The sequence below is a fragment of the Haliotis rubra genome, unplaced genomic scaffold (assembly GCF_003918875.1).
Source record: "Haliotis rubra isolate DU_JTF1 unplaced genomic scaffold, ASM391887v1 Scf1114, whole genome shotgun sequence".
NCBI classification, from domain to species: domain Eukaryota; kingdom Metazoa; phylum Mollusca; class Gastropoda; order Lepetellida; family Haliotidae; genus Haliotis; species Haliotis rubra.
The window spans coordinates 145140-171971 of NW_025765020.1; the positions used below are offsets into that span (position 1 = coordinate 145140).

At 41.8% G+C, this 26832-nt stretch overlaps 2 protein-coding genes and 1 long non-coding RNA gene across 4 annotated transcripts in view; 1 reads left to right on the forward strand and 2 right to left on the reverse strand.

The window, feature by feature from the left end:
- Positions 1–26832, reverse strand: part of LOC124288792 — a 217243-nt gene that overhangs the window by 120293 nt on the left and 70118 nt on the right. The window lies entirely within an intron of this gene.
- LOC124288921 (multiple epidermal growth factor-like domains protein 10) lies at positions 12439–13629 on the reverse strand. The gene is made up of 2 exons (XM_046725516.1): positions 13544–13629; positions 12439–13013 (listed from the first exon to the last, which is right to left on the reverse strand). Exons 1-2 carry the CDS (start codon positions 13578–13580, stop codon positions 12484–12486), a joined length of 567 nt encoding a protein of 188 aa, XP_046581472.1. The 5' UTR covers positions 13581–13629; the 3' UTR covers positions 12439–12483.
- On the forward strand, positions 16918–23199 carry LOC124288939. Its single transcript, XR_006901551.1, has 3 exons — positions 16918–17016; positions 21682–21701; positions 23189–23199. It is a non-coding gene; the product is annotated as an uncharacterized LOC124288939 (long non-coding RNA).

Genomic DNA, 26832 nt, shown 5'->3' on the forward strand with positions numbered 1-26832 from the left:
ACTGCATCCCTTGTAACGTGAAGGATCTGTTTGCAACAGCTTACAAGGTGCTGACATTCACCTGTTGTTTTATGTTACTTACAGCTAAGTACTACTTTAATACTTACCCCGCTTAGACCTGAAACTAAAAAGTAAACAGTAATTAGTCTGCTATCGGGAAATGTAAATAAAATCTTTAAATATACTTGACATATATCCCCTGTTACACATTCAACACTTTTCATTTTAGTCTAATGATTAAGAACTATTATTTGTGTTGTGCATTTATCAAAGGGTAACATTGACACTTTGTACCAGATAACGTGAAAGTCATTAAATACTATAAAGCCCAGCCAAAACGACTTCAAAGAACTATACTAGTAAAATGTAGGGGATATTCCATTTTAGAAACCATGCTGTGTGCACTATAATAATATCAATGTACAATGTGTTTCGTGCTAACACGCCAATGTAAGCGTTTTTCATCCTGTGCACCTGAACATGGTGGGATGATATTTGAAGTTAACAGTGACACGAGCTGTGACAACGGTTTTTTGAATACCCCGTACTGTTTTCAAACAACTCCTTGAGTTAACTGCATCCATACCTCCTGCTGCACACCCCAGAGATGAAGACGATGTTGATGATGAGTGTGAGGACCACAGTGAAAAGTATTGATGTCAGCAGTGTTTCTTTGCGGTCATGATCTTCCTTTTGTTTGTGATAACTGCATTCTGTAAAATAATGCATATGCCTTGATAATGCCAATTACTGCCAGCAGTGTTTCTTGACGGTCATGATCTTCCTTTTGTTTGGGATAACTGCATTCTGTAAAATAATGTATAAGCCTCCATAATGCCAATTACTGCCAGCAGTGTTTCTTGACGGTCATGATCTTCCTTTTGTTTGTGATAACTGCATTCTGTAAAATAATGTATATGCCTTGATAATGTCAATTACTGCCAGCAGTATTTCTTGACGGTCATGATCTTCCTTTCGTTTGGAATAACTGCATTCTGTAAAATAATGCATATGCCTCCATAATGCCAATTACCGCCAGCAGTGTTTCTTGACGGCCATGATCTTCCTTTTGTTTGTGATAACTGCATTCTGTAAAATAATGTATAAGCCTCGATAATGCCAATTATTGCCAGCAGTGTTTCTTGACGGTCCTGATCTTCCTTTTGTTTGGGATAACTGCATTCTGTAAAATAATGAGTATGCCTCGATAATGCAAGTTGATGCCAGCAGTGTTTCCTGACGGTCATGATCTTCCTTTTGTTTGGGATAACTGCATTCTGTAAAATAATGTATAAGCCTCGATAATGCCAATAACTGCCAGCAGTATGTCTTGACGGTCATGATCTTCCTTTTGTTTGGGATAACTGCATTCTGTAAAATAATGTATATGCCTCCATAATGCCAATTACTGCCAGCAGTGTTTCTTGACGGTCATGATCTTCCTTTTGTTTGGGATAACTGCATTCTGTAAAATAATGAGTATGCCTCGATATTGCAAGTTGATGCCAGCTGTGTTTCTTGACGGTCATGATCTTCCTTTTGTTTCTGATAACTGCATTCTGTAAAATAATGTATAAGCCTCGATAATGCCAATTACTGCCAGCAGTGTTTCCTGGCGGTCTGATCTTCCTTTTGTTTGTGATAACTGCATTCTGTAAAATAATGTATAAGCCTCGATAATGCCAATTATTGCCAGCAGTGTTTCTTGACGGTCCTGATCTTCCTTTTGTTTGGGATAACTGCATTCTGTAAAATAATGAGTATGCCTCGATAATGCCAATTAATGCCAGCAGTGTTTCTTGACGGTCATGATCTTCCTTTTGTTTGGGATAACTGCATTCTGTAAAATAATGTATATGCCTCCATAATGCCAATTACTGCCAGCAGTATTTCTTGACGGTCATGATTTTCCTTTTGTTTGTGATAACTGCATTCTGTAAAATAATGAGTTTGCTTCGATAATGCAAGTTGATGCCAGCAGTGTTTCTTGACGGTCATGATCTTCCTTTTGTTTCTGATAACTGCATTCTGTAAAATAATGTATAAGCCTCGATAATGCCAATTACTGCCAGCAGTGTTTCTTGACGGTCCTGATCTTCCTTTTGTTTGTGATAACTGCATTCTGTAAAATAATGAGTATGCCTCGATAATGCAAGTTGATGCCAGCTGTGTTTCTTGACGGTCATGATCTTCCTTTTGTTTCTGATAACTGCATTCTGTAAAATAATGAGTATGCCTCGATAATGCAAGTTGATGCCAGCAGTGTTTCTTGACGGTCCTGATCTTCCTTTTGTTTGGGATAACTGCATTCTGTAAAATAATGTATAAGCCTCCATAATGCCAATTACTGCCAGCAGTGTTTCTTGACGGTCATGATCTTCCTTTTGTTTGTGATAACTGCATTCTGTAAAATAATGTATAAGCCTCGATAATGCCAATTACCGCCAGCAGTGTTTCTTGGCGGTCCTGATCTTCCTTTTGTTTTGGGATAACTGCATTCTGTAAAATAATGTATAAGCCTCGATAATGCCAATTATTGCCAGCCGTGTTTCTTGACGGTCCTGATCTTCCTTTTGTTTGGGATAACTGCATTCTGTAAAATAATGAGTATGCCTCGATAATGCAAGTTGATGCCAGCAGTGTTTCTTGACGGTCATGATCTTCCTTTTGTTTGGGATAACTGCATTCTTTAAAATAATGTATAAGCCTCCATAATGCCAATTACTGCCAGCAGTGTTTCTTGACGGTCATGATCTTCCTTTTGTTTCTGATAACTGCATTCTGTAAAATAATGTATAAGCCTCGATAATGCCAATTACTGCCAGCAGTGTTTCTTGGCGGTCCTGATCTTCCTTTTGTTTGGGATAACTGCATTCTGTAAAATAATGTATAAGCCTCGATAATGCCAATTATTGCCAGCCGTGTTTCTTGACGGTCCTGATCTTCCTTTTGTTTGGGATAACTGCATTCTGTAAAATAATGAGTATGCCTCGATAATGCAAGTTGATGCCAGCAGTGTTTCCTGACGGTCATGATCTTCCTTTTGTTTGGGATAACTGCATTCTGTAAAATAATGTATAAGCCTCGATAATGCCAATAACTGCCAGCAGTATTTCTTGACGGTCATGATCTCCCTTTTGTTTGTGATAACTGCATTCTGTAAAATAATGAGTATGCCTCGATAATGCAAGTTGATGCCAGCAGTGTTTCTTGACGGTCCTGATCTTCCTTTTGTTTGGGATAACTGCATTCTGTAAAATAATGTATAAGCCTCCATAATGCCAATTACTGCCAGCAGTATTTCTTGGCGGTCCTGATCTTCCTTTTGTTTGGGATAACTGCATTCTGTAAAATAATGAGTATGCCTCGATAATGCAAGTTGATGCCAGCAGTGTTTCTTGACGGTCATGATCTTCCTTTTGTTTGGGATAACTGCATTCTTTAAAATAATGTATAAGCCTCCATAATGCCAATTACTGCCAGCAGTGTTTCTTGACGGTCATGATCTTCCTTTTGTTTGTGATAACTGCATTCTGTAAAATAATGTATATGCCTCGATAATGCCAATTACTGCCAGCAGTGTTTCTTGGCGGTCCTGATCTTCCTTTTGTTTGGGATAACTGCATTCTGTAAAATAATGTATAAGCCTCGATAATGCCAATTATTGCCAGCCGTGATTCTTGACGGTCCTGATCTTCCTTTTGTTTGGGATAACTGCATTCTGTAAAATAATGAGCATGCCTCGATAATGCAAGTTGATACCAGCAGTGTTTCCTGACGGTCATGATCTTCCTTTTGTTTGGGATAACCGCATTCTTTAAAATAATGTATAAGCCTCCATAATGCCAATTACTGCCAGCAGTGTTTCTTGACGGTCATGATCTTCCTTTTGTTTCTGATAACTGCATTCTGTAAAATAATGTATAAGCCTCGATGATGCCAATTACTGCCAGCAGTGTTTCTTGGCGGTCCTGATCTTCCTTTTGTTTGGGATAACTGCATTCTGTAAAATAATGTATAAGCCTCGATAATGCCAATTATTGCCAGCCGTGTTTCTTGGACGGTCCTGATCTTCCTTTTGTTTGGGATAACTGCATTCTGTAAAATAATGAGTATGCCTCGATAATGCAAGTTGATGCCAGCAGTGTTTCCTGACGGTCATGATCTTCCTTTTGTTTGGGATAACTGCATTCTGTAAAATAATGTATTTGCCTCGATAATGCCAATAACTGCCAGCAGTATTTCTTGACGGTCATGATCTCCCTTTTGTTTGTGATAACTGCATTCTGTAAAATAATGAGTATGCCTCGATAATGCAAGTTGATGCCAGCAGTGTTTCTTGACGGTCATGATCTTCCTTTTGTTTGGGATAACTGCATTCTGTAAAATAATGTATAAGCCTCGATAATGCCAATAACTGCCAGCAGTATTTCTTGACGGTCATGATCTCCCTTTTGTTTGTGATAACTGCATTCTGTAAAATAATGAGTATGCCTCGATAATGCAAGTTGATGCCAGCAGTGTTTCTTGACGGTCATGATCTTCCTTTTTTTTCTGATAACTGCATTATGTAAAATAATGTATAAGCCTCGATAATGCCAATTACTGCCAGCAGTGTTTCTTGGCGGTCCTGATCTTCCTTTTGTTTGTGATAACTGCATTCTGTAAAATAATGAGTATGTATCGATAATGCAAGTTGATGCCAGCAGTGTTTCTTGACGGTCATGATCTTCCTTTTGTTTGTGATAACTGCATTCTGTAAAATAATGAGTATGCCTCGATAATACAAGTTGATGCCAGCTGTGTTTCTTGACGGTCATGATCTTCCTTTTGTTTGGGATAACTGCATTCTGTAAAATAATGTATATGCCTCGATAATGCCAATAACTGCCAGCAGTGTTTCTTGACGGTCATGATCTTCCTTTTGTTTTGGGATAACTGCATTCTGTAAAATAATGTATAAGCCTCGATAATGCCAATTACTGCCAGCAGTGTTTCTTGGCGGTCCTGATCTTCCTTTTGTTTGTGATAACTGCATTCTGTAAAATAATGAGTATGCCTCGATAATGCAAGTTGATGCCAGCAGTGTTTCTTGACGGTCCTGATCTTCCTTTTGTTTGGGATAACTGCATTCTTTAAAATAATGTATAAGTCCCCATAATGCCAATTACTGCCAGCAGTGTTTCTTGACGGTCATGATCTTCCTTTTGTTTGTGATAACTGCATTCTGTAAAATAATGTATAAGCCTCGATAATGCCAATTACTGCCAGCAGTGTTTCTTGGCGGTCATGATCTTCCTTTTGTTTGGGATAACTGCATTCTGTAAAATAATGTATAAGCCTTGATAATGCCAATTATTGCCAGCAGTGTTTCTTGACGGTCATGATCTTCCTTTTGTTTGGGATAACTGCATTCTGTAAAATAATGTATAAGCCTCGATAATGCCAATTACTGCCAGCAGTGTTTCTTGGCGGTCCTGATCTTCCTTTTGTTTGTGATAACTGCATTCTGTAAAATAATGAGTATGTCTCGATAATGCAAGTTGATGCCAGCAGTGTTTCTTGACGGTCCTGATCTTCCTTTTGTTTGGGATAACTGCATTCTGTAAAATAATGAGTATGCCTCGATAATGCAAGTTGATGCCAGCTGTGTTTCTTGACGGTCATGATCTTCCTTTTGTTTGTGATAACTGCATTCTGTAAAATAATGTATAAGCCTCGATAATGCCAATAACTGCCAGCAGTGTTTCTTGACGGTCATGATCTTCCTTTTGTTTGGGATAACTGCATTCTGTAAAATAATGTATAAGCCTCGATAATGCCAATTACTGCCAGCAGTGTTTCTTGACAGTCATGATCTTCCTTTTGTTTGTGATAACTGCATTCTGTAAAATAATGTATAAGCCTCGATAATGCCAATTATTGCCAGCAGTGTTTCTTGACGGTCATGATCTTCCTTTTGTTTGGGATAACTGCATTCTTTAAAATAATGTATAAGTCCCCATAATGCCAATTACTGCCAGCAGTGTTTCTTGACGGTCATGATCTTCCTTTTGTTTGGGATAACTGCATTCTGTAAAATAATGTATAAGCCTCGATAATGCCAATTACTGCCAGCAGTGTTTCTTGACAGTCATGATCTTCCTTTTGTTTGTGATAACTGCATTCTGTAAAATAATGTATAAGCCTCGATAATGCCAATTATTGCCAGCAGTGTTTCTTGACGGTCATGATCTTCCTTTTGTTTGGGATAACTGCATTCTGTAAAATAATGAGTATGCCTCGATAATGCAAGTTGATGCCAGCAGTGTTTCTTGACGGTCCTGATCTTCCTTTTGTTTGGGATAACTGCATTCTGTAAAATAATGTATAAGCCTCGATAATGCCAATTACTGCCAGCAGTGTTTCTTGGCGGTCCTGATCTTCCTTTTGTTTGTGATAACTGCATTCTGTAAAATAATGAGTATGTCTCGATAGTGCAAGTTGATGCCAGCAGTGTTTCTTGACGGTCCTGATCTTCCTTTTGTTTGTGATAACTGCATTCTGTAAAATAATGAGTATACCTCGATAATGCAAGTTGATGCCAGCAGTGTTTCTTGACGGTCATGATCTTCCTTTTGTTTGTGATAACTGCATTCTGTAAAATAATGAGTATACCTCGATAATGCAACTTGATGCCAGCAGTGTTTCTTGACGGTCATGATCTTCCTTTTGTTTGGGATAACTGCATTCTGTAAAATAATGTATAAGCCTCGATAATGCCAATTACTGCCAGCTGTGTTTCTTGGCTGTTCTGATCTTCCTTTTGTTTGGGATAACTGCATTCTGTAAAATAATGTATATGCCTCGATAATGCCAATTACTGCCAGCAGTGTTTCTTGGCGGTTCTGATCTTCCTTTTGTTTCGGATAACTGCATTCTGTAAAATAATGAGTATGTATCGATAATGCAAGTTGATGCCAGCAGTGTTTCTTGACGGTCATGATCTTCCTTTTGTTTGTGATAACTGCATTCTGTAAAATAATGAGTATGCCTCGATAATACAAGTTGATGCCAGCTGTGTTTCTTGACGGTCATGATCTTCCTTTTGTTTGGGATAACTGCATTCTGTAAAATAATGTATATGCCTCGATAATGCCAATAACTGCCAGCAGTGTTTCTTGACGGTCATGATCTTCCTTTTGTTTGTGATAACTGCATTCTGTAAAATAATGTATAAGCCTCGATAATGCCAATTACTGCCAGCAGTGTTTCTTGGCGGTCCTGATCTTCCTTTTGTTTGTGATAACTGCATTCTGTAAAATAATGAGTATGTCTCGATAGTGCAAGTTGATGCCAGCAGTGTTTCTTGACGGTCCTGATCTTCCTTTTGTTTGTGATAACTGCATTCTGTAAAATAATGAGTATACCTCGATAATGCAAGTTGATGCCAGCAGTGTTTCTTGACGGTCATGATCTTCCTTTTGTTTGTGATAACTGCATTCTGTAAAATAATGAGTATACCTCGATAATGCAACTTGATGCCAGCAGTGTTTCTTGACGGTCATGATCTTCCTTTTGTTTGGGATAACTGCATTCTGTAAAATAATGTATAAGCCTCGATAATGCCAATTACCGCCAGCTGTGTTTTCTTATTGTTCTGATCTTCCTTTTGTTTGGGATAACTGCATTCTGTAAAATAATGTATATGCCTCGATAATGCCAATTACCGCCAGCAGTGTTTCTTGGCAGTTCTGATCTTCCTTTTGTTTCGGATAACTGCATTCTGTAAAATAATGCATCGATAATACAAGTTGATGCCAGCAGTGTTTCTTGACGGTCATGATCTTCCGCTTTTGTTTGGGATAACTGCATTCTGTAAAATAATGTATATAATCCTCGATAATGCCAATTACTGCCAGCTGTGTTTCTTAGCTGTTTCTGATCTTCCTTTTGTTTGGGATAACTGCATTCTGTAAAATAATGTATATGCCTCGATAATGCCAATTACTGCCAGCAGTGTTTCTTGGCGGTTCTGATCTTCCTTTTGTTTCGGATAACTGCATTCTGTAAAATAATGAGTATGTATCGATAATGCAAGTTGATGCCAGCAGTGTTTCTTGACGGTCATGATCTTCCTTTTGTTTGTGATAACTGCATTCTGTAAAATAATGAGTATGCCTCGATAATACAAGTTGATGCCAGCTGTGTTTCTTGACGGTCATGATCTTCCTTTTGTTTGGGATAACTGCATTCTGTAAAATAATGTATATGCCTCGATAATGCCAATAACTGCCAGCAGTGTTTCTTGACGGTCATGATCTTCCTTTTGTTTGGGATAACTGCATTCTGTAAAATAATGTATAAGCCTCGATAATGCCAATTACTGCCAGCAGTGTTTCTTGGCGGTCCTGATCTTCCTTTTGTTTGTGATAACTGCATTCTGTAAAATAATGAGTATGCCTCGATAATGCAAGTTGATGCCAGCAGTGTTTCTTGACGGTCCTGATCTTCCTTTTGTTTGGGATAACTGCATTCTTTAAAATAATGTATAAGTCCCCATAATGCCAATTACTGCCAGCAGTGTTTCTTGACGGTCATGATCTTCCTTTTGTTTGTGATAACTGCATTCTGTAAAATAATGTATAAGCCTCGATAATGCCAATTACTGCCAGCAGTGTTTCTTGGCGGTCATGATCTTCCTTTTGTTTGGGATAACTGCATTCTGTAAAATAATGTATAAGCCTTGATAATGCCAATTATTGCCAGCAGTGTTTCTTGACGGTCATGATCTTCCTTTTCTTTGGGATAACTGCATTCTGTAAAATAATGTATAAGCCTCGATAATGCCAATTACTGCCAGCAGTGTTTCTTGGCGGTCCTGATCTTCCTTTTGTTTGGGATAACTGCATTCTGTAAAATAATGAGTATGCCTCGATAATGCAAGTTGATGCCAGCTGTGTTTCTTGACGGTCATGATCTTCCTTTTGTTTGTGATAACTGCATTCTGTAAAATAATGAGTATGCCTCGATAATACAAGTTGATGCCAGCTGTGTTTCTTGACGGTCATGATCTTCTTTTTGTTTGGGATAACTGCATTCTGTAAAATAATGTATATGCCTCGATAATGCCAATAACTGCCAGCAGTGTTTCTTGACGGTCATGATCTTCCTTTTGTTTGGGATAACTGCATTCTGTAAAATAATGTATAAGCCTCGATAATGCCAATTACTGCCAGCAGTGTTTCTTGGCGGTCCTGATCTTCCTTTTGTTTGTGATAACTGCATTCTGTAAAATAATGAGTATGCCTCGATAATGCAAGTTGATGCCAGCAGTGTTTCTTGACGGTCATGATCTTCCTTTTGTTTGGGATAACTCGCATTCTTTAAAAATGTATAAGTCCCCATAATGCCAATTACTGCCAGCAGTGTTTCTTGACAGTCATGATCTTCCTTTTGTTTGGGATAACTGCATTCTGTAAAATAATGTATAAGTCCCCATAATGCCAATTACTGCCAGCAGTGTTTCTTGACGGTCATGATCTTCCTTTTGTTTGGGATAACTGCATTCTGTAAAATAATGTATAAGCCTCGATAATGCCAATTACTGCCAGCAGTGTTTCTTGGCGGTCATGATCTTCCTTTTGTTTGGGATAACTGCATTCTGTAAAATAATGTATAAGCCTCGATAATGCCAACTACTGCCAGCAGTGTTTCTTGGCGGTCATGATCTTCCTTTTGTTTGGGATAACTGCATTCTGTAAAATAATGTATAAGCCTTGATAATGCCAATTACTGCCAGCAGTGTTTTGGCGGTCCTGATCTTCCCTTTTGTTTGTGATAACTGCATTCTGTAAAATAATGAGTATGTCTCTCGATAATGCAAGTTGATGCCAGCAGTGTTTCTTGACGGTCCTTGATCTTCCTTTTTGTTTGGGATAACTGCATTCTGTAAAACAATGAGTATGCCTCGATAATGCAAGTTGATGCCAGCTGTGTTTCTTGACGGTCCTGATCTTCCTTTTGTTTGTGATAACTGCATTCTGTAAAATAATGTATAAGCCTCGATAATGCCAATAACTGCCAGCAGTGTTTCTTGACGGTCCTGATCTTCCTTTTGTTTGGGATAACTGCATTCTGTAAAATAATGTATAAGCCTCGATAATGCCAATTACTGCCAGCAGTGTTTCTTGACAGTCATGATCTTCCTTTTGTTTGTGATAACTGCATTCTGTAAAATAATGTATAAGCCTCGATAATGCCAATTATTGCCAGCAGTGTTTCTTGACGGTCATGATCTTCCTTTTGTTTGGGATAACTGCATTCTGTAAAATAATGAGTATGCCTCGATAATGCAAGTTGATGCCAGCAGTGTTTCTTGACGGTCCTGATCTTCCTTTTGTTTGGGATAACTGCATTCTGTAAAATAATGTATAAGCCTCGATAATGCCAATTACTGCCAGCAGTGTTTCTTGGCGGTCCTGATCTTCCTTTTGTTTTGATGCCAGCAGTGTTTCTTGACGGTCATGATCTTCCTTTGTTTGGGATAACTGCATTCTGTAAAATAATGTATAAGCCTCGATAATGCCAATTACTGCCAGCTGTGTTTCTTGGCGGTTCTGATCTTCCTTTTGTTTGGGATAACTGCATTCTGTAAAATAATGTATATGCCTCGATAATGCCAATTACTGCAAGCAGTGTTTTTTGGCGGTTCTGATCTTCCTTTTGTTTCGGATAACTGCGTGCTGTAAAATAATGTATATGCCTCGATAATGCCAATTGATGCCAGCAGTGTTTCTTGGCGGTCATGGTCTTCCTTTTGTTTGTGATAACTGCATTCTGTAAAATAATGTGTATGCCTCGATATGCCAGTTGATGCCAGCAGTGTTTCTTGACGGTCATGATCTTCCTTTTGTTTGTGATAATAATTTGTAAAATAATGTATATGCCTCGATAATGCCAATTACTGCCAGAATACGGACTGCGCAACGGTTACACCAGTTAGGTGAAAACTAGCTGTTGTCACAGTGACCTATCTACCAATAACACGAGATGAAACACTGCCCTGTTCCTTGTTCAGTTAACACAAAATAAACATTATGAAATTGTGTTTCTGAAGTGTGTGTTCTTATACCAATTAAAAAGGGCAATTTGACGATGTCCTGGCACTCCATGGAACAGGGATGCAGGATTTATTTTCTTTTAACATGTCAGTTCAACAACCTGGTTTATCTCGAAACGTTAAGATCACAAAGATCACTCAACTGCAAATATCACTCAAAACCTTGTTTTCTGTACTACTGGGCAGGCAGTGGTTGTTTAAACTAATAGTCTGCTGAAGAGGCTGTGTGAGATTACGTTACTCAAGGTAAGGGCATTATAACTGTCACAGAATGTATTCTTTTAATTCCAGTTAATTTGTCCAAAATCAACAAAACCCGAGGGGATGGGGACCATGCAGGTTGTAAACAGTTTTCCTGACGATTTAAGGCTTGCGTCTATTTGAAATGTTTCACAATGACAGAATGCCACAGGAGAACATGATTTTACTAACAGCTGGTACCTAAACTTCAGACAGCAATAGCTTATTTCGACTATGCTTTCTTTCCAAACATGTCGAAGTACGTACTTAATTATCTCCCCTTCACTGTCCATAACAATGTACTTGCAATGGGGATTCAGTATCAAAACCTCGATGCAGCTTTACTAAATTATATATCATCATCAACCTTGAATGAAGGTCGGTAATGACCTTAAAGGGTATCCCAGTGACAACCTTATTTTGAAACGCCATAGCAGCCATATTTAAGTCAGTGTGATGGTTAAGAGTGGATCGAAAAACTACCTCGTGACACTCATATATAGAGCCTCTTATTATTCTACCTACTGGTAGGTTCATCATCTTCAGCTGACATTTCAGGGACATTGAAATATAATCATCGCTTTTTCAACAAGATGATTGCCAACATGAGATGTTAAGTGGAATAACTAAAGAGACATTTTTGTGTGATAGTAAACTGACGAAATAAAGTTGCATGTATCCGGAGCTCAATTTGCGACCATTGGTGAGACGGGAAAAGGCAACAGCATGATCACTCAGACCAAGGGCATTATATTGCTACAACCTACTAGACTCTCGCCAATTCCTTTGTAAGGACCTCCGTCTGTGAAGACCTAATACATGTAGTTCATCCTGATATAACCATACACATTATCCGCCATATTTTGTACACTTACGTCGTCAAACATGTGAAATACCACGAACATAATAATTATTATACTATTCACTTTGATTCACTTTGAGGTTCCTAAAACTGTTGTATACACACTATCCTACATACAGTATGGCTTCTGTGTTATATTCCAAACACAATATAGAACTTACATTGATATACTGACGTACGACATATATAAAACACTACTCACGCTGAGATTCAGGGTAGGGCTGACTGCTGCAAACCATTCATCCCGACCTGCACGTGTACAACGTTTCTTCCTCTGCTGTCAGACACGAGGGGCACAGATGTTTACATTTGTCGCCGAAATGTCCGAGTTTACATTGCTGACATTGACCAGTAAACCTGTGACATGACTGAAAGGGGACAGACATGACATATTGCAGTGGGCGCCATAACGACCTGCTATACACCCTTCTAAACAGGTTCCTTCAACACTGCAGGCAAAGCCCTGACATTTCTGCAAGCAGGAATGTTCACACTTACTACCGTACAAATCAGCCCTGCACAGAGTACAGTTCTCACAGTGATGCCAGTCACACGCCAGACATCCATCAGGACAAGGTATTTTACATCGAGGTCCACAGTAGCCATCCTCACAGCCGTCACTACAGACGGTCTTCCCTGAGTTGGGGTCCACCTGACATGTCGAGTTGACACACGTCTCCTGACAGTGATGCTGACAGTACTTGTCTGTGTAGCCTGTCTTACATCCTTCAGTGCATATTCCTCGTGCATCACATTTCTCCCCTTTACAGTTCTGGCAGGACTTAGATCCAAGCAGGGGGCTGAGGAAAACTGAAAACAGAAACGTTGTAAATGACGTAATCTCTACTGCCGACAGAGCAGAACACGTCCCTACAAAGACATACATGCTTCACTGCTGTCAGTGAGTGAGTGAATGAGTGAGTGAGTGAGTGAGTCAGTGAGTGAGTTAAGATCTTACATTGGCAGTATTTCAGCCATATCGTGACTAAAACAAGTTATAGATTCATAATGAAGTCAAATTTTCAAACCCTGTCAACAAAGGACAGTAAAACAACTGGACGATCACTGATATAGATATAACACTGGTATGAAAACTAACGTTGTGTAATTATAGAAGACAATACAATATACAAACGAACAGATTCTTGCTAAAGAATTCGAAACGTCGACGTGTTATGATATAATGGGAATCTTGTAATGACCCGGAATGTCTATCTGTACAAGGATTTCTTGTTACTAGATGTAGTCATTGTTTTACTTTATTGACACAGATAAGGCATATGATATACAATATTTAATTAACAGTCAACAAGAGCTAAAGAGAGGTTGTGGGAACGTACCTATGATTAGGAAGCTGTAACTCAACCCGGGCTGCATATTGGTTGTTCTAAAACAAACAGGAAATATAGTGAGTTCATTTTCGTAACGATTCTGTTTACTTGAAACTATAGACTAACACAAAATATCCTCAACTAAATGTTTGTTAAAACATCATATTGTGTGTCCAAATATATAATCCTTTGACATTCAAAAAGGGAATATCTCTTATTATACTTCTTGGAAAGTTTAGATGTTTTACTAGAAAAAAAAGAACATACCGTTTTTCCAAATCGGTTTGAATAATTTACAACGACGGCCACTGAACACTATCTAAACAACACATTGTAATTCTAGCTGTGTTTTCAATCTTTAGCAAACTGATAACTGTTGTTTTGTTGTTTGGATAGGAAGTATAACGCATGTGATGCACGTGCATTCTTGATTTTGACAGTTTCCAAGAAGGTCGATAAATCATAGGCTGTAAGGATGTGGTGATTGCTATCGGTAATTCCCAGTGTCAGATATTGTATTCTAACCCATATACATCACCATATACGATCACCATATACGATCACGCCGTTAAATTTACATTTCCTCAAAAGTACCAACTTCAATATCGTCAATTTCAGTCATGTACACCACTATCCTACATAGAAGAAAAACTGAATTCCTTGAGAAATTTGTTTGTGAACGCGGTGAGCACTGATATGATTATATATCTATTTTTAGAGGTTCAGGACAAGATTTCGAGCCTAAAATTAAATGTCATCTGATTTTTAATGACAAAGCAGTAAGGATAACATCATTTGTAAACACGGGGGGAAAATTGACACGACGTTGGCACGATCATAGGGACCAGTTGTTCTGCCATCCTTGCAGATGTGTTTGTTTAAGCTTATGTATTTGGCCAATAAAGTGAACTCAAGCGTCAGTTTTCACCAGGGCCTGATATCGTTCAGTCACCATCACCTGACCATTTTAACTTCCACTGATATAACTACCAGAACTAGAGACAAGAGATAATTCAACTCTTTCACATTTAGATCTATGCATATGGATTTAGAGTGGCAAATCATTATCACCAAGCCAGCGTGACAACTTCTCTATGGTCAGCTTCTTTTGTCGGTCTAGAGATTCAAGGCTTCAGTAAAGGCATCGAAATGGGTAGGATAATTTCCAATGATTAACAAACATGAGCACATGATGTAGCATTTCATTGAAATTTCATGTGAAAGTTTAGATGTTTTACTAGAAATAAAAGAACATACCTCGTGAAAAATATGTCCATAACCTCTTGCTTCTGGCGAGGTTCCTCCTGGAATAGACAGGATGCGAAATATTACCATTAAGATCATGATTTGTTAAAATATTCCATAAGAAAGAAAAATACTTAGTTATTTATCATTAAATGATGTCTTCCTTTACTTACTGTGCTTGACGAAATCGAAAAGACTCCTTAAAAGAAGCTCAAACACAGTTACAGCTAAAGGCATATAGCTGAGCTGCTTTGATAGCTTATGAACATCTATTGACATACTAGTATGTGTATTTGGTCATGGATCATTTGAAATCATCTTTAACCTCGTCAGAATAGCAGATGATCGGTCATCTTATGTCATGTTCTCCTTCGTTTAATTTTAGTTTGAGAGAGACAAAATCAAATTTCATGTTAATGGTACTTTGAAATATCTATCGATAATGTTCAAAGACAAAATCATTTGGCTGATGAAAAAGGATGCCAAACTTGAACGTATTCCTATCGTGGGTACAATGTTTGAAGCCCATTTCCGCTGTCCTTCGCCGTGGTATTGCTGGTATAATGCAAAAAGCGCCGTAAAACCATACTCACTCACTCACTATTAGTATCGTCTCACGTTTCCCATGGTCATATGTTTTCATCCACCATTACGATTCCCGTTTATAGTGCGGGAATGCGAGAAAATCTATGAGAAGCAGCCAGAATGTCAACAAGGAGATCCCCTTCATCGGTCTGACATCAATAAGCTACTAATAAAGTTTCCATGCGTAACAGTAACAGAAAAAAACACACAAGAAAAATGATAAATTTCTAACTCATGGATCTCATACTCAAATGCTTTATATTCCTGAATCTTTTCTCCAAAGATGATATTATTATTAATGTTTCGTCTGCTTAGTTTACATCATACGTTAAAAGATCACGTTCCTAGTCATGTGACCACGCTGATAGATTTATCATGTCACGCCAAATTCGCGAATTTGCTTACGTTAAATCACCAATTAATTGCAAAACTTCGTTTGGCAGAACGATACTAACATATAGTATTTACTTTTTGTACTCGAAATATTTTACCGTTATCCGATCGAAAACCCAATATGCCAGGATATCTATTTCTAGTTCTTCCATTTGGAACATGAGATATTCAATATGTGTGTATGTATATTGATGTGTTGTTAAGGAGATATTAACAGTCTGTTTGTCTGACAACACCACCACTGATTGGACCATTTCTTGTCAATGTATAAACTGAATTGATGTTTTCAAAACACGTTAATCAAACATTTCCTCATGTGCATCAAACATGTCATCATGTTTATACCATTGATGCAAAGAAAAGTCACTATCCTGCTTAATACAAAAGTCTAATTCCATATGTTTTTGGATGAAATATACCTCAAACTACACAAAAAGTGATTTCAAGGAATATGTCCAAAATGTAGTCTATTTTCAGTTCACATGGCTTATGCATAAACCCATGGAAAATTCAGTGATTATGTATAATTATGCATATGACCTTATACATAATGACTGACAATTGTAAGGATTATAGGTAATCCGTGGTTTTACATTATTGTATGAACATATATTATTTTGTGTGTGTGTGTGTGTGTGTGTGTGTGTGTGTGTGTGTGTGTGTGCTGCTACCGAATCACACCTGGTTAACCTAATGCCTTTCCTAATGTGTTTCGTAGCTTACCGTGATTATTGTCGAAAAACTTAAACTTGACCTCTGAATATAAACGAAATCACATATTACAGCTAAAGACACATGCTTTTAAAACTAATAAACATCTGTTCAATATGTGCTTATGTATTTGGTCATGGATCATGTGAAATTATCTATTAACGTCGTAAGGATATGAGATGATCGGTGATGATCTAACGTCATATTCGCATTCTATTTACATGAGAGACACGATATTCTCTTTGAAGGACTAAAACATTTGACTGGCCAACGGGATACATAACTCGGGCATATTGTATGCATTTCATCCAGTTATAACATTTGGAACACATGGTGTATTTGGGATAAAGCACTACACTTGGTCCACTACTTTCTGAATGGCATTGTATATTCATCATATATAGGTGAGGGATTTTTGTGTCAATGAAACATATACGACTCACATGGAGACAATTGCAGTAGTTCCTGTTATCGCCAAGAAGATGCTCAGTGCCAAGATAGTGTTGTAGTGACTACCGTCCTCACATCGACAGGGAACTATGGGCCGAGTATTATGAAACAATCCGTCATTCATTTGTTAACAAACATATGTTCAAGACAATGAATTTGAGGTTATTGGTTGGAAGCCCGAACGCCTGCATCCTTCTAATCGGCCTGAATTTGTCTCTCAGGTGAAATGTCTCTCTATAATATACACTTGGATTTTTAAAATGAACTTTCAGACAATGATACTTAATCTCTTTGCATTTTGGCAATTCTAAATGACCAATGAACATAGCAAACTGGGAGTCATGCAATCATGTGGGTAATTCGATATGATTGTCCCGCTTCAGTGTGGAAATCGAGTTTTCTATAAATCTGTGTTTTACTGATCAAAAACATTAATAAAGTCATACACTTTCAATTCAAAGCAATTTTACATATAACAGAGAGTAGCAGTGACGTTTCATCTGCCTCAATAAGATCATACCTCGCGGTGTCTGGCGGTTGCCATTATATTCTGACAGCTGTACGTGAGTCGAGCCAGAGTAGTCACCAGGTTAGTTACATTTGGTTGTAGAAATGGTGTATACGGCTGACAGGTTGTAACATCTCAGTAAATGTGTAGGATTGTAGGCTAAAATACTATTTATTGCTGGCTTTTCGAATAAGTAAATACTACGTTTCGCTAATCTGGTTTTAACTGTAAAGTCCTTAAGTCTGAAGTTCATTGCTTTTATCAGCATGTTGTTTCTTGTACATGTATCAAGTGTGATTGATGTGCTCTCTGTAATAGTGACTGAGAGGTGTCTGGTGTGTGCTTGTTGAGCGCTCAGTATGGTCCTTATTATTCTACTTCCACTTTTATGTGTCAGAGTTTCAGTCCCGTGTGGCCGTCGAGTCTTAAGGAGTCGTTTCGTCCAATACACGGGTGAACAAATTTTGAATATAATGTAAAATATGTACTTTTCTTTCTGATGTAGAGGATATAGCCAATATGTATACATTCCTACTCAGTATTATTATACAAGGGAACCAACCGATTTTATTGGTTAGTAATGTTCCAGTCCACCATAGAACACAAGCAATATATGGGACCATGTTTCCTCCGTCCGTCTTTAGTACTTCATTTCCAAACATGGTTAGACCTTTGATAGGAAATGTCATACACTGGAGATGAAAGTGACATATCTGCGATGCGAGTACCGATCTTTAATAGAAGCGAGTCTTTAACAGACGGAGGTATGGTCATCGTGATGCTCTTGAAATCAGCTTCACTCTCAACTTCTCACGTCCCTCTCATTATATTTACTCAGGTGCCTCCAACGTTGCCTGTATAGAGGCTTTTCGTGTTTCCGTTGTCACTATTTCAGCATATAAACCTGCATGCTATGCTAGTCAGCAAGATACCTCAAGAACCATTTTCGGGATTTTCTTCATATTTGACACCAAGCTTTATCCAGGGAAGGCGCAGGACCCAGTCGATTTTGTTGACCTTCACTTAATTTTCAAGGTCATTGCGACACTTTGGAGACTTCAGTATGTTAACCTGAATTCACTGGATTTTCTTCATACACTTTTCAATAAACAATGTCTTTAATTCCAGTTTTCCATGCACTATGACATTCATGTCAAGGTCCAAGTTAGTCTTGAAAATACTTGTCTGACGTAGTAGGCATCGGTCCTGCAGCGGAGCTGTAACACTCAAGGAAGCAATGAAACATGCGGAGGCGACCTGGTCTCCTTACATCGACACTCTCGTCACTTTATGTAATCACCAGCAGTGTGTCGAACCTCATGAAGTACGAAAGAAGTTAGCATGCAGTGGCACTACCCTACCCACCAGGTGACACATGAGCCCACCCAACCCACCAGGTCACACAGGTGCCCTCCCTATCGACCAGGTGACACAGGAGCCCACCCAACCCACCAGGTCACACAGGTGCCCTCCCTATCGACCAGGTGACACAGGAGCCCACCCAACCCACCACCCAACCCACCAGGTGACACAGGTGCCCGCACAACCCACCAGGTGACACAGGTGCCCACCCTACCCACCAGGTGACACAGGAGCCCACCCAACCCACTAGGTCACACAGGTGCCCACCAAACCCACCAGGTCACACAGGTGCCCTCCCTATCGACCAGGTGACACAGGAGCCCACCCAACCCACCAGGTCACACAGGTGCCCTCCCTACCCACCAGGTGACACAGGAGCCCACACAACCCCCCAGGTGACACAGGTGTCCACCCTGCCCACCAGGTGACACATGAGCCCACCTAACCCACCAGGTGACACAGGAGCCCAAGTAGTATATACAATGGGGGTTCTGGACCAGTTCCAACCAAAGCCTCTGCAAAGCCTTATTTCACAAGTAAGGCTTTGGTCGGACCCTTAGCTCTTGCTACCATTACCCCTACTATGAAAAAGTTTGGGGATGCGAACGCACCTCTTAGCCGCACCGCTTAACCGACTGAGCTACCGGGGATATGGTTGAAGTAACGGGTCTATCCTGAGATTGCATCACCCAAAGCTAGGCTGCGTCTAACGTATCGCTATGACACTATGTCACGTTTACCTTGATGAAACAGTTTAATGTGAATCGCCTATAATCTCTTTGGCGTTCGTAATAAAGGCTTGCCGGGCTTTTTGTACTCCCTGTTCTATGTACTTTTTTTTCTCATCCTCACTGATAGCAGACTTACGAGACTTGGATCGAATCTCTTGTTTCATTTTGTTATATTTTGTGAGTTCAGAGGGGATTGAACTAAACTCCTCCTCTGAGATCTTACTGTCAGTGAGTGCCGTGGAAATACGCTCACTTACTGTGTTCAGCTTTGCTTCAGCCAGAACCCTGATCTGGTCGTGTTTCAATGCCTTACGATGCAGTCTGCGTGATGCAAACTTAAGCGCCAACCCTAACACCCCTGCCACCCCAGCTGTTATTTCAATACCTAGCACTATAGGTGCAGCCACGATGGTAGCTAACAACCCAACACCTGCCGCCCCTAGTCCCATGCTGGTTGCCATAAGGGCAGTGTCAGCCCCGTCCACGATATTGAAAGCTCTATGGTACTTTTTACATAGTGCTTTCCGCGTGTCGCGGTCTTGTTCTAGTTGGCGTTTCACATCACATAACTGCCTCAAGCGGAACCCATCTACGGTTTCCAGTGTCTTCGCTACTTCCTCTACGACTGGGTATAGCCCCATTCTGTGTGCCTATAATATATCTGATAAAATATTTTTTAATTGGGTATCTAGTTTCCAACTAGTGTTCTGGTACTAGTTCAGGGATATAGTTCAATCCCATAATGTATTTTAATTGGGTTTTATTTAACCTTCGATTAATGTACTTAAAGCCGATAATACTTAGATTAGCGTGCGTGTAAAAAAGCGGGGTCTTAGCTCTACGCCCATTAAAGAGACGAACCCCCTCAAGACTTGATACAGGGTCATTTCCTGATACCTTAATAATACGGCAACGTTGGCTATTACACCTGTCTTCCCACTGTATTATCATATCATCTATAATGTTACGATGACTAGGAAACGGGGAATCTCCGAGATAGACGTCTATGAGGAATGTGAAGTTTTCCGCGACATTTCTAAAGACCTCTTGGTGATCAAGTAATTTGATCTCTGTCTTCACCTTCTTCCTGGAAGTTAACATGTTGCCTGAGTGGTTTGGTATTGGTGCGATATATACATTAGATTCCGGATATACCACTCCATCTACAAGTAGGCCTTTGGGTTCCGGAACGAACGATCCTATAATTATGCCGTTGTTCTTAATCTCGGAGATAGTACCATCTTGTCTCAAGGTGATATAAGGTGCGGTGAGGGTTAAGTTGAGTAACCATTCAGGCTCTTTAAAATCTGATAACGACACCCGCCTATACACGTTGTCTTTGAAGTGCAGGATGTATAAGGTGTCTTCCTCACCAGGCTGATCGAATCCCTCCGTGTCCCCTAGGTCGTTAAGAGTAGTGTTGGGACGATGACTGGTCATTGCTATAATACTATTACGAGATAATTTCCAACTGGTTTTCTGATAATAGTTCAGGGTGAACTTCACCCCCATGAAGTGTATTTTGTCGGGTAGGAATATCTTGGTTAGTGATATCGTGTTTTCCACGATCACGGTGACACCCTGCAGACTGGTGTTGGAGCCGACACCCACCCGCACGTAAACGTTGCAAACTTGATACTGGTGTCGTTTCACCCACCCGAGTTTGATCCCCTTCACGATCTCGACATCACCCCGCGATGGTTCCCCTAGGTAGACTTTGATGATCAGTGTTGAGTTTGCCGGTAGACTCTCCAGTATCCTGACCACGCCTTCGAATTCAGACACCAACTGCAATGTCACGTTTTGCATGTTCGGTTTACTCGATAGCATATGGGCCGCCATACTGGCGACTGGGCTGATGGCTACGCTACGTCTCTGAGTCGGGACGTAAGCCACGAGCAGGGTTCCATTGTTAACGACTTTGTTTAGATGGTTGTCTTTGTTATCCGTGAACACGTAGGGGGAGCCGAGCCTAATATTGAGAAACCAGTCGTCTTTATCGGGTAACAACACCCACTTGTCATCTTCGGTAAAGACGAGCGTATATGGTTTGTTTCGGGCGACGGTAGTGCTCTCAACATCGTCTAAGTCGAACAGTTTGCCCCCGAACGATGGGTATATTATCCATTTATCATCCCCGGTGGTGACTAGGGTGTACCGAGTGTTGACTGTTGCTCTTGCGGTATCTACTATATCACCTAGGGCTCCACCGGAGGGGACTTCAACGCGTTTGTAAATGTTGTTTTTCAGTTGCAAGGCGTACAATTTACCATCTACTCCGGGAGCGTCGAAACCGCGTGTGTCCCCGAGGTCGGAGATCCCCACATTGATGCATTTTTTCACCCCGGGCCCTTGTGCGCTGGTCATTTTATGTGAAGTGTTAAGCTGAAGTATCCTATATTCACGGGATTATGACTTATATCTAACACCGATATTATCAGCTCAGGTATGTTGCCCTGGGTTAACCTCTTATACTGCCGCGGTGAAAACGACTCAGTTCTACCGTCGTTGTATTTCTCCGTTTTCACCGGTACGGCTCTAAGTATAGTGGAAGGGTGACCCCCTTGAATGTTGTACGTTGTGCTCACCTGACCGAGATGAATGTACAGCTCTCGGTACGGTACTAGGTCGGGTAACTTCGTGCCTGTGACGGTAGTTGTGGGTTTTATCTCGTCAGGAGGCATACCGAGTGTCCTCGCTAATGGTCGACCGAGTCTCAAGGAGTTTCTTCCGTTGTTGATTAACACCACTGTGCCGTTTGAGTCGTTCATCTTGAATTCCGCCCCCAGGGGTTTGAAGACCTCATCGCTTAGAGAGCACACGCTGTAGTAGCCGTCAGTTATCTGACTGCGAGCTCCACTGACGAACAGCTTATTGTTGCTGGCGTTGATGTTAGTCCATTGCGGTAGGTAGGTGATATCGCAGAGTGCGACTTCAAGTTGACCCGACATATTATCGATCGCATGCGTCAGCTGAACGGCCTCACCGCTCGTTATTCCTGGAAGTGTTATGTACATGTTAGAGTATATATGCTCATTATATAATAGTTTTAAAATGTACTCCCCTGGAGTGTTTTACCCTAAACTGGACGTAGATTTCTCGCCCATGAAGATCGCGGTTGCTGATGGGATGTATTTCAACGCCCAGCTTTTAGATGTGTTCAGCCTGTATAAATTTTCGGTGACTAACGCTAAGGTAGTTCATGCTTGGTTCAACAACCCGATGCAGTTCTGGCAGAATCAACTCAACTTCGCTGTGTGGTGCGCTACAACGGGGTGTGGTGTGACATTGACCGACACTCGGCGTGGACCGCTGAGTCAGTCTGTGTTCATGTTTCACGTGTACTACCAGGTCAGACGTATCTTTAAAGAGATCAGCGCCCCGCTCCCACAGGACAACGCATGGAACCCATTAAACAACAAGTACGATAGACGGGCCTACGAACATATTTGCAACGAATTCGAACTAAACCCGAAGACGGATTGGCGTTTGCCGGGACCGAACCACGGGTTGGGTATCCCCATCGTTCATAACATGCCCCTCGTGGAAGCCAGCGAGAAGTTGAAAGAATGGGGATACAAGTCGTATCATCACCTCACAACCAACGAGTGGGATGACCGTTACATGGCTTTCAACGACAGCAAGGATTACCGAGTATGGAGGTTCGAGCAGGGGGGCAGCGGATGACTGGAAAAAAGTTTATGTTGGACACGTCGAAAGGGTTCACTCGTGCCGGGGTAATCAGGTTAAACGACTCGATTCGAACGTACGTGTGGGCGGTGTTGGGTGCGCAGACGCAAACGCGTTCCAGTATTATCGGTAAGGGGACTGCTTACGACGCTCAGAAACAGTTCGTTGCCAACGTTGAGGATGCTATCAATGCTCCAGTTAATCTCCCGAGTGCCATCAAACGCTACAAAGACGTGTTGGAATATGCCAGGTCGAAAGTCGACTACGTCTTCGATGTGGGACTGTACATGGCTCCGAGTGATATGCAACTGAGAGTAAAAAAAGTAGTGGGCTACAACAACAAAATAGTTGTAGCCACGGCGGACCAACCTCGATGTTAACACCCCCTACGTCCCACCACCCACGACCGGGGAAACGGGTATAGTAGCGCCACCCCCGGAGCCTAGGGTTCAACACACACCCCCTGTGGGGTCACCCCCACACGTTCAGGAGCAGCACATCGATCGTAAAACAGCCCTGGTGGTTGGTGGGGTAGCTTTGGGGCTCATTTGGTTAAAAATTCCTTAGCCGCTACGTACACCAGACCCGCCACGGCGACGATGGCTGCCCACAGGTTTTGACTAAGCCACGTGGCAGTTTTAGCCAGAGCGCCCAACAACCACAAGACGATGCTACCCAGGATGCCGGGCAGGGCTTCGGCAGCCTTACCAGCCAGTTTAGCCAGGGCCTCCCGGAGGGATTTCAGGTGTTTTTTAATCCAGTCTTTAACATCCCCACCACTTGGTGGTGTGCCACTGCCGCCGGCAGGCGTGGGGGTACCCCCAATCAGTGACACCACCAGGGTTGATATGATGAAGCCCAATGCAGTCAGAATGCTGGCGATGGTGATCCCTTGCTCCCGCAACAGGATCCGAATCCTGTTAGCTAGCGTGGTGTCTTCATTTAGGACTCGATCGATGGTTTCCTGTACGCGACTGATCTGGGATCGGAGGGCTTCCCGGTTAGAGGAAGCGGATTCTAACCGAGTCCGTCTCTCGTCTTCCAAGTTTTTTATTCTCTCCTCAATACGCCGTTTCATATCACCATCCGCTTCGGTGAGTTTTATTTTCTCGCGAGCGATGTGCTCATCGATTTCATTAAGTTTCCCCATGTTGTTCACTAGTTCTCCGCGTACATGTTTCAAGGCTTCGTCTAGACCTCGCAGTTCCCTCAGGGGAAATTCGAGACCCGGCAAGGGTTTGTCATGGTACGTAGCCAATATTTTTTCAATACTGTCTGACGTTTCTTTAGCACGTTGGGGGTCATCGTCTTTGGGCCTGGCTGCTTGCAGATCTTGGACGGCCTTCGGGGGAAGCTTAGATCGCGTGCCGCCGTAATCTATGAAGCCTAATTCATCACGGATCAGTTGGCCCCCACCAGGGCGACTGGTGAGTGTTGACAAAGCATACGGCTTCCCGTCTTTTTTTATGATATCGACCCCCGGGTGAGCCTTCAATCGCAGCGTGCCCTTCTTATCGACGGTAAACTTGGAATAGTCCCTCCCCAACGGCTTGATGTTGTCTCTATTTTCAACTGCGTTGTAATAATCGTCGACAGCCGGCTGTATAAGTTCAGTACTTAAGGGGTTAGTGAATGAGGTCTCCTGCTCGTCGAATGCCTGGGCACTATCATCCAACATATCATCCATAGGTATGTACTCGGCCATTATTTAGTATTAAAATATATTTCATTTATATAACAATGTACGGTAGAAAACTAGATCCTTTCAGAAGATCAAGAGAGCCTCTAGGCGCCAGAGCTGTGCGCCAGTCGGTGACCATCACCAACAATCCCAGCAAGATAGACCAGAATCAAACGCTGCTGGTTAGATTCCCAAACCTTGGCGAGAATGACCTCATTGTACCAGGCACGGTTCGACTGGCGTTCAACCTCACGCTGACCTCCACCAACGACAAACGCGAGCTAGTGCGGAGCGTAGGTCGGGCCATTATCAAGAAAACCACTATCAAGATCAGTGGTAACGAGATGTTGAGTATTGACGACAGCAACGTGTTTCACTGCTACGGGGACCTCTGGAAAAGCGAGGGAGAACGCGTCAATGACGTGTACCAGGGTATCAGCAAATCGACCCGGTCGCGCATAGGGTATGGCTTCACGCAAGACCAGCTAGATAAGATAACGGACGGTGAAAAGGCCATCGCTCAAGCGTACGGGAACAGGTTCTGCGTGCCGCTCGACTTCGAGTTGCTCACGGGGCACGCGCCGTTTTACCAGGCCGCGCTGGGTGATAGGCTTGAATACGAGCTAACGTTTAACGACTACAGCAAAGTAGTGCGTACGCCGAATGGTGATGAGGCCAGTTACGCCATAGACAACATCTCTCTGGAGTTCGACATGGTCACTAGCCCGGAGCTGGCCAGGCAGGTTCGAAGTCAGTACTCTGGGAAGATGGCCATCCTGTACGACCGCATACTGAGGCATAGATCAGTCGTGCGAGATAAGAGCGACACTGTGTGGAATATCAACCTGAACGTGCCGGCGCGATCGATGAAAGGCATCCTGGTCGTCCCCGTGGAGGATTACGAACCGTTCCGGAGGGACAGCGAGAAGTTTTTCAACCCCGAGATTGAAAAGGTGGAAGTGACCATAGAGGGCGTGCCCAACCAGCTGTTCAGTCATGGTATGAGGCCATACCAGCAGTGGGATGAGATAAAAAAGCTACCGAGCAAACAACATTACATAACCAAGGACCTGGACCTATCCTCTGTGAAGATCTGTGAATACCTGACCACCAAGTACGCCCTATGGTTGGACATGCGATCCACGGATGATGATAAACTACACGGTAGTGGTCGTCGCATAGACAATGGTAGTGAGGGGATTACTATCCAGATTACCAAGAAGGCTCAACCCGCTGGCAAGTTGAAATTATATCTGTACGTTATTATGGACGCGCAACTTAATATAGACAATGGGAGATTCGTGCAAGCCATCTACTGATGGCGGCAAGCCATCAACTGATTTGCCGGCAGGCAAATCACTGCCTGCCAGCAAGCTATTGCTACCCCGCGACCCACACTGCGCCATAGTGTGCGGGCAGACTGGCTGTGGGAAGACCGTTTTCGTGTTGGATATGTTGGAGGGTTACTACAAGGATGTGTTTGATAACATCGTTATCATGTGCCCTACTCTGAGTATGAATAGAACGTACACGGAAAGACCTTGGGTCATGACTGACCCGGACGTACACAAAGTCGACCCGGGAACACGCCTGCAGGACTGGTTGAAAGCTCTTCACGAGAAATTTAAAGGGGAGTCTACACTGTTCATACTGGACGACTGCAGCGCTAATCGCGAGATAACAAAAAAGAGAGACATGCTATCGTACCTGGCCTTCTCTGGTCGGCACGCAAATCACAGCGTCTGGGTGCTAACGCAGAAGTTCAACTCGGTGTTGAAAGACCTCAGGGAGCAGACGCGATGGGTGGCCTTATTTCACTGCAAGGACAGGGATTCGTTCGAGGAGTGTTTGAGAGAGAACGATGTGATGAGCAAATTAGAACGGGAACGGGTGAAGAAACAGCTCGCTGAAACTAAACACGCTAAGCTCGTGCTCAAGACCG

Coding starts and splice junctions, on each gene's coding strand:
- LOC124288921 (XM_046725516.1), bottom strand. CDS start 13,580: ATGCAGCCCGGGTTGAGTTACAGCTTCCTAATCATAG. Junction 13,014..13,543: donor TTACAGCTTCCTAATCATAG/GTACGTTCCCAC, acceptor TTCTGTTTTCAG/TTTTCCTCAGCCCCCTGCTT.